We start from the raw sequence: 14,767 nt of genomic DNA, 5'->3' as shown, positions 1-14,767 counted from the left end.
CATGGAAATTCAACACATAGTATTACATAGGCTATATAACATGTCTACTATAACAATTTAATGTGTGGTAATGATTAGTTATGAACAGAAAATAAATTATTACAAACAATATTGATTGTTCTTGTTGAAAAAAAAGACGTTTATTCTTGTTTATAATGAAATCACAGATGGGGCAAACAAATTGTACTATTACCAGTAACACCGTTTTTGTTTTAGACTAAGTAAAAAATTATATGCATAATTTGATTGAACAATAAACAGAAGGTGACACAAATACTGTTAAGATGAGGAGAGTGATGAGACACTGACACCATAGTTACTGTAGTAGGAAACACGAAAGCTTTATATCTAGCTTTCAACACAGTATTTATCAACTCGGTCACCTTATAACATTCAGGACATATGCATTCAACTACCTCGTACCTCTGCACATTGATTATTTTACTGTGTTACTATTTCCCTTTTTCTTACTTTCTAGCTCTGCATTGTTGGTTAAAGGCCTGTAAGTAAGCATTTAATGGTAAAGTCTACACCTTATGTACGGCGCATGTGACAAATAACATTTTATTTTGATATATGTTATAGAGGTGAATGGTCATAAACCAAGTTGCTCAACCAAATGTTGAGTTTGGAACTAAATGGAAAGATGACACCGTCACTAGAGGTCCCATCATTGTGGGTTCATGACATTGATTACAATCTTTCCCATGTTTCTATTGGCTTCCATGTGTCTGTGAGCATCAGCTACCTGGTCCAGACTGAACATGCTGTCGATTACAGGCCTCAGGCGGCAGGGGGAGCTAGTCGGGTCTGAGAAGTGAGGTAGGGCCCTTTCTGAGAAGGCTCTCACCAGATCTGCTTTATACTGACAGGAGAAAACACAGGACCACACATTTCACATTTAGAAAGTAGTAACAAAGACAGTGTTCTAGGCTGGGGTAAGGCTAAAGTTTTTAATTGCATGGCATTTAAGTAAGAGGTCCATATCCAACACATATTGAAAGTTTTACTTTGGGCATTATTGCACACAGAAAATTTGTGTTGTCGGCGCTGCCTTTCACTGACATATTTTTTACTTTTTAATTTACATTATAATATTAGTTTCTACTGTGGAAATAATTTCCTCTCGTAGGACAAGCAACTGATCAATCAATCAATCATCCATACATCACCTGCAGACTGCGTGACCTGAGGAGACTACAGAGGAGCTGTCCTCGTTTAGACAGCAGCTTGCCCAGTATGTCTCCTGTCACGGTCTTTCCTCCCATGCAGCCATACAGCACCCATCGTCCATCTGTGGCCAGACAGGCCACGTTCCTCTCCCAGTTGGACCCACCAATGCAGTCCAAGATGACGTTTGCTCCTCTGCCTGCACAAAGCTTGCCTGTTTAGTCTAGTTTGATCCAATGGTTTCTCTGGATACATCTCTCTCTCTCTCTGTATGGCTAAGATTTGTATCCACACACACTGATTTGTATGCATATGATACAATTATCAAATGAACTCACTCAATGTTGTAAGCAGTTCACAACACCCTAGATTCATTATTATGTGAAATGGCATTTATGTTCTCATTGATCTGATTATTAATTCACCTGCTGTAAAATCACTAACTTTCTCTGCAAAGTCCTCATGTTTGTAGTTGAAACCAGCAGCGGCTCCCAGTGTCTCTGCCATCTGTAGTTTCTCAGAGCTTCCTGCAGTAACTATGGGAATAGCCCCAGCCAATCGGACCAGCTGGACAGCGGCAGTCCCCACCCCACTGGCCCCAGCATGCACCAACACTATCTCTCCTTCCTTCACCTGAGCTACAAAAGAAGAGATTGAACATACATCTACAAGTCTGGGTTTCCTGATTGGTGCTTTGATTAAATGCCTGAATGCAAATATGAAATAGCCTTTCTTGGCTATGCAGGTCTCTTTTGGAAAAGAGGTCCTCTGACCTCAATAGGACTTCCTGGTTAAATAAAGGTTAAAGTCAAATAAAACTTGCTATAGGGGCCTACCTACGAAGTGCAGGAGCTGAAATGCAGTGAGCCAGGCCTCAGGTATGGCAGCAGCCTGGTAGACAGTGAGATGAGTGGGGATAGACATGAGAAGCTCCTCTGGAACAGCCACATACTCGGCATACCCTCCTCCAGAGAGTAGGGTCATGACCCAGTCCCCTAGCCCCCAGGACAGCCTAACCCCTGGGCCAACGCTGGCCACTGTACCAGCCGCCTCCAAACCCAGGACCTCACTCTCACCAGGTGGAGCGGGGTACAGTCCTTTCCTCTGTCAAAATAGAAACAACAACTTTAGTGTCTTAGCATAACAATAGTTAACATAATATTTGCAATCCACTTCAGTGTTCAGTTTGCAATTGAGCCTTCTGAACATTCACCTCTGTGACTGTCCAATAGCTTGCTATATAGGCATATGCTTAGAGTGATCCTGTGACTGTTCAATAGGAGGTGGAAGAAGTGACAAAGATTTTGTTGTTGATCGTAGAGCCATAGATGAATATTCGTACGGTCTATAGGGGTATACCTGCAATGTGTCAGCCCTGTTCAGAGCGGTTGCATGGACTCTGATGAGGACTTCTCCATGTTCAGGTTGAGGTCTGGGGACATTCCTCAACAGCATACTCTCTGGTCCCCCTGGTGTGTCCACACACACTGCCGTCATCATCTGATAACCATTCATAAATAATTGTATTTGGCAGACGCCTTTCAGGACACTCAAAGCCACATTACATTGAGAGTACATAAAAATCAAGTTCAGGTTCAAATCAATTTTATTCCACAGAGGAATAAAATCAATCATTCATAGCGATCCAATGATGGGGCGGCAAGTAGCCCCATCATGGTTAGAGCGTTGGACTAAAGGTCGAAAGATTGAATCCCGGAGCTGACAAGGTAAAGATCTGTCGTTCTGCCCCTGAACAAGGCAGTTAACCCACTGTTCCTAGGCTGTCATTGAAAATAAGAATTTGTTCTTAACTGACTTGCCTAGTTAAATAAAGGTAAAGTAAATAAATAAAAATACATAACGACAAAGCTTTGCTCTACGTGTGTTGTATGACAAGTCAATTTCAGCATACTTCTGCATCTGACCACATCTGTTCCTTTGGGGAAATATTGCATAATAAAAGCGTAATAAAGACTTTATTAATAAGGTACTTGCATTGTTTTCTGATTGTCTCTAATGTTGTGACATGTCTTCAAGAACCTTGAATGGAAAAATAAGTTCGGAACTGACTTACAAACAAAACATCTGCAGCCCGTTGATACAATAAATGCGTTGATGACAGGCCTACTGGCGCAAAGTTTACGCAGTGTTGATTGAGGTAGTGCAACAATGTAGCCATTGACAACGTAGTAAAATCGCCAGATAATTTGTTGCGAGTTTTGGCTACATTGTTTACACTTCCTATCACCTCGCCAATGTGGGCAGAAAGTTGTCAGAACTATCGAACATCTCTCGAGCTCATTCTGCCACACAACAGGAGAGGGCAATGAACTTATTGAATTACAAAAATATGTTATGTAAACTAAGAAAAAAGAACATTGCACAACAAGAGGTGCTGCAAATAAAGCATTATAATAATCTTGAAAGCTTGTTTTTAGGCTACTTACCAAAAGAGCTCAACAATTCCCAGAGAATGTGCTTGTAGTGGGTTTATGAGTTGCCTGATTGTAATTCCTCCTACCCGCTGCCCCCCACTTTATAGTTGTAGTGAGGGAACAAGATCAAGCTAAAGAATTACCTTTCAAAACGCTTTGAAATTAAACATGAACCAAAGATTATAGGCTACACTCTGAAATACGCCAATTTAATGAAATTGTGACAGCCAGCAGACTAATAACCATGTATGGACTGGGTTATTACACAACACTGTGATAATCCTCAACACATAATTAGAGAAGAACAGTAACACACATTCAATTCCCTACCACCCTGGGAGAAATACAATAACCCTACAACAATGCTTGCTTGGATGTCATAGCAGCCAACACTCCCGTGTAGCCTATCCAGAGTAGCCTACTGATCTGCTCGCATCCACACCTAAAAAAGGTAACAGAGCAACATCGTGGGAAAACTGTAGACACATGCTTGTGATACAGGTCGTCATTCATCGACGAGGTAAGACAATTTGATGAAACCTTGATTTGCAAGTGAAACTTCATGGATATATTGAATAAGAATACATTTAGTTATGTTAATGTCTGGGTGAGTATTGTTAATGTGATGAAAACAGGAACAAATAGAGAAGTCAAAAACAAATATTCCTTTTATTCCCAAGCACCATGATAAGGCATGATCTGGATATGACCGAGGTGGTCGACCGCAAGAGACCAAAGTCTGTTCTGGATGTGAGGTTTCTGAATCACCAGGAGGACATTATTCTTCAACACAAACTGACCCTGTTAGACATGAGGCACAGGTACACCCTCAGAGTTCTGTGTCAGGATAGAAACTCACTGATGATGGAACACAGGAAACTACTACTTCTCAAAGTCTGTGAACCTTGTGCCACTATCAACAAAACCATGAAAGAAATATCCGAAACTAAAAAGGCAAGGATGGATCGTGCCGTCTCTGCCTCTGAGAACAGACGGTTGTACTCCAGTAAATCCCTTTCCATCGACAGAAGAAAACTAGTCTCATGTTGGCAGACATCAAACAGTAATGTCATTGTAGAGAAACCTACAATGGTTGGGGTTGAGGCTAGAGGAACATCAATGCTGAGCTTGAGGAGATCTCAGTCAGCACAGCCCAAAACCGTACACCCTGCCAATCACAGAGAGACAGAGACAGGACACTCTGCCATGCACAGACAGACACAAGCAAGGGCAGGGCACTCTGCCAAGCACAGAGAGACACAAGCAAGGGCAGGGCACTCTGCCAAGCACAGAGAGCCAGAGGCAGGACACTCTGCCAAACACAGAGAGACAGAGGCAGGACACTCTGCCAAACACAGAGAGACAGAGGCAGGACACTCTGCCAAACACAGAGAGACAGAGGCAGGACACTCTGCCAAACACAGAGAGACAGAGGTAGGGGCAGGGGTGTTTTCTATCATGCAGCTGAGGCAAATATCCACTATCGACAGTATCTCAGAAAAGGAGCTGGCCAGCCAACAGCAACATGCTAGAGGAGAGAAGGAAAGACTAAAACAATATCAGCAGGATATGCTGAGCCAGAAAATAAACAACTTTCTGAAAAAACTTGACAACGCTTGTAATGAGCAGATAGAAACATGACAGAGGTATTGCTTTCAAAGGTCAGATGAAAACACGTTATACCACTTTTTTTGAGAAACCTGATTTTCATATGGTGTTTCATGTAGACCATTTTGTTTCCTAGTAACCTTTGTGAAGTAATTATCCACTTTTGAAAGACTGTAAATGCACACCATCAGGTTTCCTCTGTGAGGTAAATCTCAGGTAGCTTAAGGGAATAGTGCCACTGCTTTTAGTTAACTGATGGAGTCAAATAAATCAAGACAACACAAATTTAGCTTAGCAAAACATACTGTATTGTTGTAATTATATTGCAAACAGGGTTGTCAAACTTGAGTAAAATGGGTACTTTACTTTTTTATTAACAAAAATATATACATGTGCAAACAATGTTGAATAAGCGAAAGGGAATAGCAAGTACATTAACTCTTACATGAACTCAAAAAGATATACACTGAGTGTAAAAAACATTAAGAACACCTGATCTTTCCATGACATAGACTGATCAGGTGAATCCAGGTGAAAGCTATGATCCCTTATTGATGTCACTTGTTAAATCCACTTCAATCAGTGCAGATGAAGGGGAGGAGACAGGTGAAAGAAGGATGTTTAAGCCTTGAGACAATTGAGACATGGATTGTGGATGTGTGCTATTCAGAGGGTGAATGTACAAGACAAAAGATTTAAGTACCTTTGAACGGGGTATGGTAGTAGGTGCCAGGTGCACCAGTCCACCACCCAAAGTAGATCCAGCCAAATTGACACAACTGTGGAAAGCACTGGAGTCAACATGTTCTGAGGGCAAAAGGGGGTGTGCAACTCAATATTACTTCCTAATGTTTGGTATACTCCTAACAGACAACTACTAGATAGTACATTTACATTTTAGTAATTTAGCAGACGCTCTTATCCAGAGCGACTTACAGTAGTGAATGCATACATTTCATGCATTTTCTTTATTTTATTTTTTTGTACTGGCCCCGTGGGAATCGAACCCACAACCCTGGTGTTGCACACACCATGCTCTACCAACTGAGCCACAGGGAAGACTGACAATGAAATGAGTATAAAAAGATACGTTAAATAAATGAAATACATTGACATAAACAATTATTCAGTCATGAGCGTATTTACAGTATACTGTGAGCAGATTAAGCGATACTGCCATTCTTCTTCATGGTCACCAAGGCTGTGTGTAATGGAGTCCCCAGGAGTAGGGCTTGGTTCTTCTTCCATTGTGGAGAACTCACCAGCGCAGTGTCTACACACACACACACACACACACACACACACACACACACACACACACACACACACACACACACACACACACACACACACACACACACACACACACACACACACACACATTTGGGGTCACTTAGAAATATCCTTGTTTTTGAAAGAAAAGCAACAACAAAAAATTGTCCATTAAAATAACATCAAATTGATCAGAAATACAGTGTAGACATTGTAAATGTTGTAAATGTCTATTGTAGCTGGAAACTGCAGATTTTTTATGGAATATCTACATAGGTGTACAGAGGCCCATTATCAGCAACCATCACTCCTGTATTCCAATGGCACGTTGTGTTAGCTAATCCAAGTTTACCATTTTGAAAGGCTAATTGATCATTAGAAACCCTTTTGCAATTATTTTAGCACAGCTGAAAAGTGTTCTGATTAAACAAGCAATAAAACTGGCCTTCTTCAAACTAGTTGAGTATCTGGAGCATCAGCATTTGTGGGTTCGATTAATGGCCAGAAACAAAGACCTTGCTTCAGAAACTCATCAGACTATTCTTGTTCTAAGAAATGAAGGCTATTCCATGTGAGAAATTGCCCAGAAACTGAAGATCTCGTACAACGCTGTGTACTACTCCCTTCACAGAACAGCGCAAACTGGCTCTAACCAGAATAGAAAGGAGGAGTGGGAGGCCATCTTGCACAACTGAGCAAGAGGACAAGTACATTAGTGTCTAGTTTGAGAAACAGACAACTTCAGGAGTCCTTAACTGGCAGCTTCATTAAATAGTTCCCGCAAAACACCAGTCTCAACGTCAACAATGAAGAGGTGACTCTGGGATGCTGGCCTTCTAGGCAGAGTTCCTCTGTCCAATGTCTGTGTTCTTTTGCCCATCTTAATCTTTTATTGGCCAATCTGAGATATGGCTTTTTCTTTGCAACTATGCCTAGAAGGCCAGCATCCCAGAGTCACCTCTTCACTGTTGACATTGAGACTGGTGTTTTGCGGGTACTATTTAATGAAGCTGCCAGTTGAGGACTTGTGAGGCGTCTGTTTCTGTATACACATACACAGTTGAAATCGGAAGTTTACATATATTTAAATACACATAAAACTCGTTTTTCAACCACTCCACAAATTTCTTGTTAAACTATTGTTTTGGCAAGTCGGTTAGGACACCTACTTTGTGTATGACACAAGTGATTTTTCCAACAATTGTTTACAGACAGATTATTTCAATTATAATTCACTGTATCAAAATTCCACTGGGTCAGAAGTTTACATACACTAAGTTGACTGTGCCTTTAAACAGCTTGTAAAATTCCAGAAAATTATGTCATTGCTATAGAAGCTTCTGATAGGCTAACTGACATCATGAGAGTCAATTGGAGGTGTACATTACATTTACATTTCAGTCATTTAGCAGACGCTCTTATCCAGAGCGACTTACAGTAGTGAATGCATACATTTTTTTTTCTTCTCCGTACTGGTCCCCCGTGGGAATCGAACCCACAACCCTGGTGTTGCAAACACCATGCTCTACCAACCAAGCCACAAGGGACCCTGTGGATGTTTTTCAAGGCCTACCTTCAAACTCAATGCCTCGTTGCTTGACATCCTGGGAAAATCAAAAGAAATCAGCCAAGACCTCAGAAAAAAAAGTAGTCTCCACAAGTCTGGTTCATCCTTGGGAGCAATTTCCAAACGCCTGAAGGTACCACGTTCATCTGTACAAACAATAGTATGCAAGTATAAATACCATGGACCACGCAGCCATCATACTGCTCCGGAAGGAGATGCATTCTGTCTCCTAGAGATGAACGTACTTTGGTGAGAAAAGTGAAAATCAATCCCAGAACAACAGCAAAGGACCTTGTGAAGATGCTGGAGGAAACAGGTACAAACGTATTTATATTTACAGTAAAACGAGTCCTATATCGACATAACCTGAAAGGCTGCTGAGCAAAGAAGAAGCCACTGCTCCAAAACCGCCATAAAAAAGCCAGACTGATGAAACAAAAACAACTGTTTGGCCGTAATGACCATCGTTATGTTTGGAGGAAAAAGGGGAGGCTTGCAAGCCGAAGAACACCATCCCAACCGTGAAGCACGGGGGTGGCAGCATCATGTTGTGGGGGTGCATTGCTGCAAGAGGGACTGGTGCACTTCACAAAATAGATGACATCATGAGGAGGAAAATGATGTGCATATATTGAAGCAATCTCAAGACATCAGTCAGGAAGTTAAAGCTTGGTCGGAAATGGGTCTTCCAAATGGACAATGACCCCAAGCATACTTCCAAAGTTGTGGCAAAATGGTTTAAAGACAACAAAGTCAAGGTATTGGAGTGGCCAGCCTTGTGGAAGGCTACCCGAAACGGTATTGGAGTGGCCAGCCTTGTGGAAGGCTACCCGAAACGTTTGACCCAAATTAAACAATTTAAAGGCAATGCTACCAAATACTAATTGAGTATATGTAAAATTCTGACCCACTGGGAATGTGATGAAAGAAATAAAAGCTGAAAGAAATAATTCTCTCTACTATTATTCTGACATTTCACATTTTTTAAATAAAGTGGTGATCCTAACTGACCCAAGACGGAATTTTTACTAGGATTAAATGTCAGGAATTGTGAAAAACGGAGTTGAAATGTATTTGGCTAAGGTGTATGTAAACTTCCGACTTCAACTGTATATCACACACACACACACACACACACACACACACACACACACACACACACACACACACACACACACACACACACACACACACACACACACACACACACCTTGACTTTTTCCACATTTTGGTGTTACAGCCTGCGTTTAAAATTGATTAAGTGGAGAAGTTTTGTTACTAGCCTACACCCAATATCAAAGTGAAATTATGTTTTTCAGAATGTTTACAAATTATTTAAAAATGAAAAGCTGAAATGTCAATAAGTATTCGACCCCTTTGTTATGGCAAACTTAAATAAATTCAGGAGGAAAAAATGTGCTTAAAAAGTCACATAATATGTTGCCTGGACTAGCTCATCTTTGTTCCCCCACACATACAAATAATTGTAAGGTCCCTCGGTCGAGCAGTGAATGTCAAAACACAGATTTAACCACAAAGACCAGGGAGGTTTTCCAATGCCTCACAAAGAAGGGCACCTATTGGTAGATTAGTAAAAAAAAAAATTTAAAGCTTAAATTGAATATCCATTTGAGCATGGTGAAGTTATTAATTAAACTCTTTTCTCTATATACATCAATGATGTCGCTCTTGCTGCTGGTGAATCTCTGATCCACCTCTACGCAGACGACACCATTCTGTATACTTCTGGCCCTTCTTTGGACACTGTGTTAACAACTCTCCAGACGAGCTTCAATGCCATACAACTCTCCTTCCGTGGTCTCCAACTGCTCCTAAATACAAGTAAAACTAAATGCATGCTCTTCAACTGATCGCTGCCTGCACCTGCCCGCCTGTCCAGCATCACTTCTCTGGACGGTTCTGACTTAGAATTTGTGGACAACTACAAATACCTAGGTGTCTGGTTAGACTGTAAACTCTCCTTCCAGACTCACATCAATCATCTCCAATCCAAAGTTAAATCTAGAATTGGCTTCCTATTTCGCAACAAAGCATCCTTCACTCATGCTGCCAAACATACCCTCGTAAAACTGACCATCCTACCAATCCTCGACTTTGGCGATGTCATTTACAAAATAGCCTCCAATACCCTACTCAACAAGCTGGATGCAGTCTATCACAGTGCCATCCGTTTTGTCACCAAAGCCCCATATACTACGACCTGTACGCTCTCGTTGGCTGGCCTTCGCTTCATAATCGTCGTCAAACACATTGGCTCCAGGTCATTTACAAGACCCTGCTAGGTAAAGTCCCCCCTTATCTCCGCTCACTGGTCACCATAGCAGCACCCACCTGTAGCACGCGCTCCAGCAGGTATATCTCTCTGGTCACCCCTAAAGCCAACTCCTCCTTTGGTCGTCTCTCCTTCCAGTTCTCTGCTGCCAATGACTGGAACGAACTACAAAAATCTCTGAAACTGGAAACACTTATCTCCCTCACTAGCTTTAAGCACCAGCTATCAGAGCAGCTCCCAGATCACTGCACCTGTACATAGCCCATCTATAATTTAGCCCAAACTACTACCTCTTCCCCTACTGTATTTATTTATTTTATTTATTATTATTTTGCTCCTTTGCACCATATTATTTATATTTTAACTTTGAACTTTCTTCAAATTACAAATCTATTCCAGTGTTTTAATTTATTTACTTTGCCACCATGGCCTTTTTTTGCCTTTACCTCCCTTATCTCACATAATTTGCTCACATTGTATATAGTCTTATTTTTGCCTACTGTATCATTGATTGTATGTTGTTTCACTCCATGTGTAACTCTGTGTTTTTGTATGTTGTCGAACTGCTTTGCTTTATCTTGGCCAGGTCGCAATTGTAAATGAGAACTTGTTCTCAACTTGCCTACCTGGTTAAATAAAGGTGAAATAAAAAAAATGAATTACACTTTAGATGGTATATCAATACATATAGTCACTACAAAGATACAGGCGTCCTTCCTAACTCAGTTGCCGGAGAGGAAGGAAACCGCTCAGGGATTTCACCATAAGGCCAAAGGTGACTTTAAAACAGTTTGAGTTTAATGGCTGTGGTAGGAGAAAACTGAGGATGGATCAACATTGTAGTTACTCCACAATACTAACCTAATTGAAAGAAAGGAAAAGAAGGATCCTGTACAGAATACAAATATTTCAAGACATGCATCCTGTTCGCAACAAGGCACTAAACTAATACTGCAAAATAATTGGCAAAGCAATTAACCTTTTGTCCAGAATATAAAGTGTTATGTTTGGGGCAAATCCAGCACGGAGCCAGTGCCTGCCTGAGAACTGATAGCGGATGGACACCTGCCCACTTTGCAGCCGAGGCTGGGAGACTTGGTGTGCTGAGAGTATAACTCTCCATATTTTCAAGCATAGTGGTGGCTGGATCATGTTATGGGTATGCTTGTAATCGTTACGGACTGGGGAGTCTTTCAGGATAAAAAAACCCGGAATGGAGCTAATTACAGGCTAAATCCTAGAGGAAAACCTGGTTCAGTCTGCTTTCCACCAGACACTGGGAAATGAATTTACCTTTCAGCAGGACAATAACAAAACACAAGGCCAAAGTTTCTTGTTTCTTGTCAAGAAGATAGTGAATGTTCCTGATTGGCCAAGTTACAGTTTTGACTTAAATCTACTTGAAAATCTATGACAAGACCTGAAAAGGTTGTCTAACAATGATCAACAACCAATATGACAGAGCTTGAAGAATAATGGACAACTTTGTCATTATGGGGTATAGTGGGTATATGGGTGAGATTTTTTTAAATCCATTTAATTTTGAATTCAGGCTAGAACAGAACAAAATGTAGAATAAGTCAAGGGGTATGAATACTTTCTGAAGGCGCTGTATATATATTTTTTACATCCTTTAAAACAGCCATAGATTAGAAAACATAAGTATTGCTCGGTACGCTCTGGTACGCTCAAAGGTTAATATTATCGACACTCCGGTCATTTCAAGGTTAAAGATGCACTATGCAGAAATGGCTCTGCCATTTCCTGGTTGCAAAAATTCTAAATACATATTGCAGCTTTAATATGATCAACGCTCCGGTACACTCATTTACACTGAAAGGTTCATATTATGTATCCAGTTGGTGTTTATGAGTTGTACCTTCAGACTCTATGTTAACCCGGGTGGGCAGGCGTTGTGTGTGGTCAGCATACTGCAGTGTACACAGTGTAGCCTCGGCCTTCTCTCCTGGTGTAGTGAACATCAGCACCAGTATAGTGCAGAGAGCATTACTTTCCGCCACCTGAACAGAGCTATGGATCTCCTGGAAGCAGACAGAGAACAGGGCAGAAGACTGGTCTAGACATTTTGTCAATAGTAGGAGCCTTCAGAGCAAACATAACGTAGTCATCTAACATACTGTGTACAGCTATCACAACAAAGGTTTCTGGTACTATGTTCTTACACCTCTATTTACTTTGAGCAGACAATAACAGTGTATTTTTAGATCTGCATAAGATGCATAATATATGAAAATGGATTAATATTTAATTTCAGATATCAATGTGAATGGCTGGTACACTAATAAGCTGGTACCTTGGTGAGGTGTAGCTGCTGCTTGCGGCCAGCGTAGGCATTGAGATACTGGCTGAGGGTGTCCAGGAAGTCCCTGATGTCTGTCTGCATGTTGCCCTGCGTAACAAGCCTCTCCAAGGGGATGAACGGAGGGATGTTATGCCGGCAGATCCTCAGATTAGATCCCAGATCTATCTCCAGGTTATATGTCTCAAGGTAGACGCCTTCGTATGCAGTGGCCAACGAGACACACACTCCTTTACCTTTACGAGTCTGGAGGACATCATACCCACCTGAGAAAGACAACGAAGGGGAAAGAGGCGTGGATGGATGGTTGGTGATATTGTCTAAAGAGTTGCTATACCACCCACACACACACACACACACACACACACACACACACACACACACACACACACACACACACACACAGTTGCTCATATTTGGGTTATAAGTACCTACCTATAAGATGGTGAGCATGAAGCAGGTCCTTCAGTTGTGTGTGTCTGGCCATCATCAGCAGAAGTTGTGAGTTATCTGAGCCATCTTCCAGGTCATCAACATCCTCATTCCTCTCATATGGAACATCTGTTCGGTCCAGTAGAGTTCTCATCTTCTGGAGAGACTAGAAAGGAATACGACCATACAATGACTTCTCAGATACACTGAACTACTTTAAGCTCTGAGCAGCAGCCTACGACCACACAATGACTTCTCAGATACACTGAACTACTGTAAGCTCTGAGCAGCAGCCTACGACCACACAATGACTTCTCAGATACACCTGCAACCTGTGATAACGGTTTGATACTATTTAAAACCAAGGAATGTACATTTGTAAACATTCTATAACAACACCTCCACTTATTAGTAAGCATCCATTTATTCTGATAATAAATTATAGCTACTGCCAGGTAATGTGACATCAGTATAAGTGATGATCTAGCTAGTTTACCGTATTTGCCTTTATTTCAACTTTTAACTGGTCTCTTTTGGTGAGGAGTGCCTGTAGGGTTGCATTCAGCTCTTCCTCGCGACCTCTCTGTCGAAGTTCCTGCTGCTTCAATTCAAAGTTGTTCGCCTCCATTTCCAACATGTTCAAGTGCCCCAAAACACCTGGGGATATAAAATGATAATAAATGATAACCAACCAGCATGGTAAATTACACACATTTAAGACCAATCTACTCAAAAATGACATTTGTACAAACTCTTGGTAATGCAAAAACGGTTAAAACGTTATTTGACGCTACCTTTTCTCGATTCTTCCATTATGTCCTCCGTGTGAGCTAGCTAGCTAACTTGCTAGTGTAGTTTTGAAAGTTGTCAGCAAAGATTGAACAATGTTTGAAACGCGTAAGTGAATGCCAAAATAAAACTAATGACGCGTGCATGGAGTTATTAAATAAATTAGAGATCTCTAGTAACTCTTAATAACATATGCACATTAGGTCACTTCAATTTGGCGGCTAGATTTCCAACCCGGAAGAAAATCAAAACAAACTGTCGGTCTGTCTTTTTTTCTTTCTTTTTCTTTCTTTTTTCCTTCTTCTTTTGTGGCCGGGGTAGGCCGTCATTGTAAATAAGAATTTGTTTTAAACTGACTTACCTAGTTAAATAAAGGTTAAATAAAAATACAGTTTACAAAATAATAACACATGCTCCACTGTTTCCTCCACTAAACACACAGACCTGTTTCATGTCTTCTTATCATCCACAATGTCCACCCAAACCATATTTTACTCCACACAATTTCTTCTCCCATACTCCCAAACTCTTCCTTTACTGACCGGTGCAAGCGATAAAATCATCTAGTGTATATATAAATCTTTGGTTGACAGTCATCCTCCATGTGGGTAAGAGGAATCATGGAACAGAACAGGAATATTGGGACAGGAACACAGAAAGGTGGATTTCTGAGGAGGAATGGAGGTGGAAAAAGAAGAAGAGGAGGTTGAACAGAATGATGAAAGGAGAGGTTGGATTTGAATCTGAGGAAGATGACCATAAAAATGGAGATGGGGTGTTGAAGAAGAATGTTGTCAAGCTCAAACAGTGAGCTGTCCTCCAGACTGAGTTCTGGAGGGATGTGAATGAGGGCGAGTTAAGTGTCATGGAAGGTGTGGTGA

General features: G+C 41.1%; 2 protein-coding genes across 7 annotated transcripts; both read right to left on the bottom strand.

The window, feature by feature from the left end:
- Positions 1–111: 111 nt before the first annotated feature.
- Positions 112–3,876, bottom strand: tp53i3 (tumor protein p53 inducible protein 3). 6 transcript variants are annotated; one of them, XM_014211499.2, is made up of 7 exons: positions 3,618–3,722; positions 3,166–3,210; positions 2,530–2,670; positions 2,007–2,274; positions 1,596–1,808; positions 1,173–1,369; positions 112–865 (listed from the first exon to the last, which is right to left on the bottom strand). In XM_014211499.2, exons 3-7 carry the CDS (start codon positions 2,668–2,670, stop codon positions 671–673), a joined length of 1,014 nt encoding a protein of 337 aa, XP_014066974.1. In that variant the 5' UTR covers positions 3,166–3,210; positions 3,618–3,722; the 3' UTR covers positions 112–670. The 6 variants fall into 6 exon arrangements, 5 of the variants coding, with proteins under 5 accessions (XP_014066974.1, XP_014066973.1, XP_014066972.1 ...); XR_001330094.2 differs by lacking the exons at positions 3,166–3,210; positions 3,618–3,722 and adding an exon at positions 3,245–3,436 and having other exon boundaries at positions 1,615–1,808; XM_014211498.2 differs by lacking the exon at positions 3,166–3,210 and having other exon boundaries at positions 3,618–3,876.
- Positions 3,877–6,130: 2,254 nt separating this feature from the next.
- cenpo (centromere protein O) lies at positions 6,131–14,159 on the bottom strand. The gene is made up of 6 exons (XM_014211496.2): positions 13,892–14,159; positions 13,594–13,754; positions 13,101–13,263; positions 12,660–12,931; positions 12,225–12,387; positions 6,131–6,486 (listed from the first exon to the last, which is right to left on the bottom strand). The coding sequence occupies exons 1-6, from the start codon at positions 13,908–13,910 to the stop codon at positions 6,377–6,379; spliced, it is 888 nt and encodes a 295-aa protein (XP_014066971.1). The 5' UTR covers positions 13,911–14,159; the 3' UTR covers positions 6,131–6,376.
- Between the last annotated feature and the right edge of the window lie 608 nt (positions 14,160–14,767).

The sequence above is a fragment of the Salmo salar genome, chromosome ssa09, assembly GCF_905237065.1.
Source record: "Salmo salar chromosome ssa09, Ssal_v3.1, whole genome shotgun sequence".
In the NCBI taxonomy this organism is placed as follows: domain Eukaryota; kingdom Metazoa; phylum Chordata; class Actinopteri; order Salmoniformes; family Salmonidae; genus Salmo; species Salmo salar.
This window is presented reverse-complemented; position numbering and strand designations above follow the sequence as displayed.